This window comes from Lissotriton vulgaris, chromosome 2_1 (assembly GCF_964263255.1).
Source record: "Lissotriton vulgaris chromosome 2_1, aLisVul1.2, whole genome shotgun sequence".
NCBI lineage: Eukaryota > Metazoa > Chordata > Amphibia > Caudata > Salamandridae > Lissotriton > Lissotriton vulgaris.
Window position 1 is genome coordinate 688119992 of NC_141687.1, and position 7394 is coordinate 688127385.

A 7394-nucleotide genomic window follows, 5' to 3' on the forward strand; every position below is an offset into this window, starting at 1 on the left:
GCCAAATGAGATAGTAATACTTGGAGAAGGGAGTGACCTTTATGTCAATCCATTCTCAGATAAATTGGCAGACTGGACAGAAGCTAATGCATCTCAAATGAAGGTTTGGCCTCGGGAGGGTTCCTTTGAGCCAGATGAAATGGCCACTGCTGAAGAATGTATCTCGCAAGAAGCAGGAGACAGTGATTGGAACTATACCTACATGCGCCAAGGCCTAAGGGTCTGGCAGAAATACGCACGCAGGTATTGTCACACAAGACCCACAGGGGTAACACACCAGCTGCCCCTGCTGTCCAAGGAGGTCAATGACCCCCCTACCTCAGTTACTTGGTCCCTAACGGACAAAGAAAATTTGAAGAGAGAACTCCCACCCCTCACGGAGGGTGCGGGAAAGTGCATAGAAGCCTTTGAAAATGACACTTCAGGTGTGACGTTGGCTATTTGGGATATGAGAAGTTTGCTCACATCCCTGATTGGAAAGGATGCAGAGGATATGTTTTCACGCATCAACACAAGGCTTTGCACCACTAATTCAGAATTAGATGGTGATCCTTTCAATAAATTAAGATCAGCGCTATGGAACGAACTGCGCCGGAAGTTTCCAGATGTCTCAGACATCGGATCTCTAATGTCACAAACAAGGCAATTAGCTATTGAGAACACAACTGCCGAATTAGAACAGCAGAAACTAAAGAAAAGAAAGACTCTTGATGCAGTTAGGCTAGCTACACCAGTGAGTCAAGTGACTACTGTCACTAATGTTTCACAAAGTGCCTTAAATATACAAGGAGGTAACAACACATCAGATACAACAGGTACCTCAGCAACACATGAATGTCATGATTAACAGCAACACGTATAGTTTTTGATTGACACAGGTGCCATATTCTCCTGTATCAAGGAGAGGGCACTGCCCATTTCCAACCAGAGCGCAAACACACTAGATTTCTCTGGGGCAATATTAAAGGTCCCTTTCACAGAACAAGTACGAATAGAGACAGGAGGTAAAGGTATTGAGGAGCGTCTACTTTATACACCACAGTCCACATGATCTGATGGCCAAATTAAATATGAGAATATATTTCAATGAAAAAGGCACAATGCCCTTTTCGGTTCCCAAGTACACGCAGACTGTCAGTTTTATGTTTGCATTTTTTCCTTCAGAAATAGATAGTTATGTTATGTGGATGGTCAAATATAATTCACACTGTAAACTTCGCCAAATATTGCGAAACTGAGCAACTAAATAGAATGATTTACTCCTACTTCCCCAAATTCAGCAGCAGCTGACACAGGCACAAGCCAGAGATAAAATGATGGAATGGAATGCACACTAGTTGCATCGCATTTCTTTTCAGATATAGACACGAGATCATGCTGCTAGGTCTATTGAGCATTTCATCCTTCTAAGGTGGATTCAAGAAATACATTGAGTTGGGGACAATGAGGATCTGCTGTTTATCATCAATATACAATTCTGAGTGAACATGTGCATTACAAATAAGCCATCTTTATTTCTATAATACAATACGTATATTTTGCATATTGCAATCAGAGACAGCACATGTTTTCAGATATTAAAAAGTGCTGAAAAGCTAAATGAGAGACATTTTTTTATTTTTCGGGCCATGTTCATAAGTAGCTTTCCTGGCCGAGTGCATATTCTGGGCGTAGAGCCAAACAGGAAAAAGGCTTCCTGTAGTTGACAGTAACAATAAGATTGATAAGAAAGGAAAATGTATGTGTAAAAATACGTTGGTCTATGGAAATGAGCAAGAAGAATGAGTGGCCTAAGACCACACAGTTTGGTAAAATAATTAGTAAGGAATATGTATGTTAAGATGTATGTTAAGATGGATAAGAGGAGATAGGGAGAACGTTTTCAGATATGCACCGCTGTGTACAGTTGTTACTTCACACATGCCCAGTGCTAGGAAAGTACAAATGAATGCAGATATAAAGTAGATTTCAATGTTAAGAGGACGTATGCAGGGAGTTAACACCCTCAACAGTGCAAGAAGACCCATCATGCCCATACACTATTGGTAATATACAGCACTATGATTTCATTGCACAGCTGCACCTTAGAGAGATACAGAGAAGTGCCCCACCTGAAGGAAAAAGTTGTGGAAGGAGAGGGGAGTACAACAGGATGCTTCAGATTTTATTTACAGAGACAATGACAGGAAAACCTGTCGTGCCACAGGCCCTTCTGCAAATAGCACTCAGTCAGTTGCACCTTCCTACACGTCTCTCGTGATGTCATGTCCACAACTCTGCAAACAGTTTGGTTCATCCCCAGTGCACATGAATAGATACAACCCTTTGTATCCTTTTTTAGGGTCCTTTTTAGAGCTCCACATTAACTATGTAGACATGATTGACAGATGCCTAGAAGAAACATCATGGTAGTGGTGTGCCCTTTTTTTCGGGTGGATTGAAGCCGGACCATGTGTCCATTATGGCGCAAAGGCCGCAGCTACATTCCTACTTCATGAGGTCATATGACACTGAGGATTACTGGATGCCATTGCAGTGACTCGCAGTGACAGTGACAGTCATTTTTCAAACATCATTCTTTTGAACAACTGCGACAATGTTAGGGTAAGCGCCTTAACGGCCTGTTCACATCTCACCGGCTTGTCATTGACAGATCAATAGATATGGTTGTTCTCTCCACCAGACTCAAAACAAAATACTGGGCCCTCTTCTGATATTGTAAGCAATGAATTGTTGTTCATTTATGTGCACTAATGCGTGCTCCAAAGTTCCTTTCCATCCAGAGATCGAAGAAAAGAACAAGGGTCCTATCTCTGATTAACTTCCGCCCATCTGCTTTGGGACACAGCAGTCCGGAAGAGAAGAGACCTCAAATTCAGCGAACACTTGCAAATTGACTTTCACCCACAGCTGTCCGAATAGCCAGAAAGGAATGGTTTCACCCGGCACCATCATAGATTTGAACATTGACCGAGAGAAGGACATCATGTATAAACTAACTATCCAAGATAAAGAATGTGGAGATCGTATGATGGCCTACGAACTGAGACGCAGCAACAGAACCACCCTTCATGTCAAGCTTTCAATGAAAAAGATATGTACAACTGTAATATTATTCTTTGTTATGTTTATAGCTTCAGTAACAGCATTCCACTGGTTAGAAGTGCGATCAGAGAGAGGAGCTACTAGTAATATCACTTTTGTCACGACTACAGAGCTCCCCATGCCCAAGACACTTCCTGGTAACAAGCAAACTGGGATAAGCACCAGTAGTAGCTATGACACCTCTGTGCCTATCTTGACACCTTCTGTACCCCATGCTGACCCTACAGGAAGGGACTTGGCACTCAATATCATCTTGACCCCCACTGTGCCAGGTGCCCCGAGACGATCCCGCCAAAATAAAAGAAGTCTTAGATATAGAATGGGTAGCGAGAAAGTGCCAGTTAGATATGCATCGCGTACCCAACTTAAGGCAGACTGGGTTAGTAATCTCCAAGACACAGTTGCTTACACCTTCGACCAGCACTCTATGCCCGATTTCTACTCCCAGCGTCCCAGTGTGTCAGTGGAGGATTATGGTATCCACAATGCATTGTTAGATAACATGTGGTACAGAGACATGAGGGAGGTGTGAAGAAAAGCCACAAATGACGCTTGCTTTGTATATTCACACATTCCACACGCTGTAGGCGCAGATAAATTGATCTTTCCTAAAGAAGTCCCACCACCCACAGCCAAATGTCTTTTACACTTGTTTTTCTGCCGCATACATGGTCAGATACAGCTCCACTCAGCCAAAGTGGATGATGCATTTGTAAATACCACAGAGTGGGATGACAAGTATGTAACATTTAGGGTCATCACCAACACATTGGAAATTGAAAGGAGAATGGAGGTTTACCGTGATATGAAAGTACCTGCCGACATAACGCAGGTTTGGGAACGTCACTATAAGAAATTAGGGTACTTCACATTCCCAACACCCACATCGAAATGCCACTCACCTGAACATCACCGATGTAACCACACCCATGACACATGCCCTTGTCAGTGGAGACCTATTCTACATCTGAAGGCCAACATTTATTTCAACAACAAGTGGAATGGTCCACATGACTTAATATGTAAGGCAGCCTCCTTGGGTAGCACAGCTGTAGGACAAGAGCACAGATTCAATTTAAATGAGGAGATAGAGAGGGAGTGTGCTGAGATATGGGGTAGGGAAACTAGAAGATACACGTCCAATGAGGGTACACCATACACACAGAAAAGAGCATACAAGCTAAAGTCTCCTCTCCTTTGCTTCCTAGGTAATGGAACGGTACCTGTGGGCAGGAATACTAATTGCAACAGCACTAGTTTTAATTCGAACTTGAAGTATGGCACATCCATCCTCATTAGCATCTACTGGATATGCAGAGAAAATCTGTATCTGCAGTTGCCTCCCCAATGGCAAGGACTTTGTTCTATCGTGACGATGCATGAATGGCATCTCGTCGTCCCAACAGCGAACATTTCCCACATCCATGCACACCCAATGGCAGGTGATGTCACCCTGCCCCACCACAGAAAAAGAGAAGTCAAAAAGTACTCCTCAGATGACACATTCCATGAGATTCCAGAAGATTTCAATGATGCTGAACTTTTCTTTGGGGGAGTTATCCCCATGTTCCAGACCAAAGCCAATGTTCAATGGCTCCAAGTAACGAGATATGAACTGATGCAGCTTGTTAACAACATCCGTGATGGGTTCAACGCCGTGGAAGAAGAACTACGACCTTTGAGACTAATGGTTCTGGAACAACGCTATGTTCTAGACCAGTTAATTGCGATGAATAGTGGTGGATGCGCCAGAATGGGAAAATCGTCCTGCTGTGTCTTCCTTTTGGCCGATGATGCTGATAACGGAACACTTACAAAGGCCATTGAGGACTTGGACAATTTGGGGAGACAGATGCCTGAGGATGGAAGTGCAAAAGCAGATGTTTTAAGTAATTGGTCCAACTTGGACTGGATGCCTTCATGGCTATCTGCAGTACTAAATTTTATAATGCCTATATTATGTGTGCTTGTAATTGTGTATTTTGGAACACAGATTATGTTGCATTATGTTAGAAGACTAAGGTCTAAGAAAGTTGAGATGAACTACACAGGCATACACAGGGGACAAGGGGAAGATGTAGAGATAGCAGTGTTGAACATAGAGCGTACAATCCCTGACCCTCACTTAGCGCAGGTCCCGTCTGAAAGTCAGTACCTCCCTATGAGACCATGTGTAAGAGATTAGAGAGACCAGATGAGGATTAAGGAACAAATTCTTCATAAACTCGCCCTGGCCACTTCCCCCATCTCCAGCTAAGTATGCAGTTCGTATGATGTTTGATTGGTTCATATATGAACCAGAGGGGGGGTGACAGAGGGAGAAAAATTCACTGCATAGTTATCCTAGGACACTCTTATCACTTACGCAGCATGACCACTAAGTAGGCCCTGCTGCTTAGAAGTTATAGGCCTCAGTTACATTGGCCTGAGCACTGCTTTTTTTCTCAGCTTAAACAGAAGCAGAAAGCAGGTCTGACCCAGGCTTCTGCCAGCTCCACTTCTGCGAAGCCTCGCACTCCTTCGAGGCCCCCACCCCACTGTATGCTAGGTTTACGATCATTGAAGTTCAAGTTCCCTCTTATTCTTGCAACACACCCCAAGCACCCCACCTAAAAGCTGTGAACGGAGATAAGGGAAGGTCCCACCACAAGCTACTTCTCGAGCTTGTCCGATAAATGAGGATAAATGTGGCAAATCAGTATCACAGACTCGCACATAAACGTATGAATAGAATCCTTCAAAGCAATAATAACACATTTCTGATTAATGACAAACTTCCAGTCAGAATGGCAGGAACTCAGTCTAGGCTGGCGTACTTGCCACACAATTACGAGAAGGGGACACATTTACACTTATGATGGGAAGTCACCAGGCAGGGGCGTGAGAGGCGATAGAAGGATATGTGGTTCGAGGTGACGTGATATGGCGTGACCATAGGCCCCTCACCCCCGAACAATATAAAAGGGTGGTCCGCCAGATTATCGTTGAACTACTCCTCGTTTGCACATAGGGTGTCGGACAGGAGTTTTTCCCAGGGGTTACTCGAGAAGCCCTTGTTTCATGTACTTAGGTTCTGCTCCTCCATTGTATATTCTACTGTATGAAATGCTTTTTCCTCTTTGTGCATTTAAGTTACATTTCACTATTTGAAATGTTATGTTTTCTCTGACCTTGTTTTATCTCACTGCATTTAAGGTGTTTAACCATGTACTTTCAGGATATCTTACATGAGTGGTGAGTGTACCCAATATGTGCTTAAACTTTTCTATGCAATGTGCCTCAAACAACTCACCAGTGTTCTTAAAGTATAAGTCTTTCTCTCTCATAGCAGCTGTAAACTGTACTTTGTAAATCCAGACTGGTCCATGAAACTTTCAAGAGAATGCTAGGAGCATGATCTAGTATTATGTGGTTTTCATGATATCATTGAATATTTCTAGAAGCTGTGTCTTCTAATAAAACTTGTTCAACTTTCAGAAACAGTCTCCAAGGCTCATATATCTGTTTTTTCCTGTCTTTAGAGGAGGAGTTCCAGGACTACCCCGGTGCAAATTAAGCTGTCCCATTTCCCTTAGTTCTCTCTCACGGTCTCCCCAGCGCGGCTTCTGAGCTGCTGTACCGAGTCCCCTGGCCCCTCCTGCCCACAATTAATTTTCCCTCCGACACCTTGAAAACCTGCTCTGCAAACCTTTATTAATACAATGTCAGAAAATGGCAATAACAACGGATCCAATGAAGTCGCGGTAGACGCGAATCAACCGGGTTTCGATGTTACAGGGATTAATGAACCGGGTGCGATTATCATCCCGGCAAACATAAGAAAATCTATAACTTTAAAACTTATAGAAAACGGACTGACATCACGAGGTGGTACAGTCATTTTCGTGATAGAGGCACACAAATATCGTCAGACAGAGGTATTCTATTCTTGGATATACTTTCCATCGGCAAACGCTACAACACACGAGTTTCACTATTACACAATAGAGGAACCACCGGAAGAGTACGCTCCTTTCGAGGAGATTGAAATCCCATTAAAATACCAAGAGCACCTTCTCTGGTTTAAAGGCGCCCTAAAACATAATGATCACATCACCAGGCTCGGTCCACTAGGTAGACCAGGAGCAACGTGGCCGGTTCTAGCCAGCTACACACCACATCCAGACATTGAAAAAATGTCAAGAGAAGAACTTTTAGCGCAGCTAAAATTACTGATTAAAATACATTGACAGTTAGTCCAATATGTAATGCGGACTGCAACAGTCCAAACAGCTGTTAATGTTCCACAG

At 43.3% G+C, this 7394-nt stretch overlaps 1 protein-coding gene across 1 annotated transcript; it reads left to right on the forward strand.

Moving 5' to 3' along the window:
• The first annotated feature begins 3892 nt into the window (after positions 1-3892).
• LOC147730981 (uncharacterized) lies at positions 3893-5290 on the forward strand. The gene has a single exon (XM_086954132.1). The coding sequence runs from the start codon at positions 3893-3895 to the stop codon at positions 5288-5290; it is 1398 nt and encodes a 465-aa protein (XP_086810258.1).
• Positions 5291-7394: the final 2104 nt, after the last annotated feature.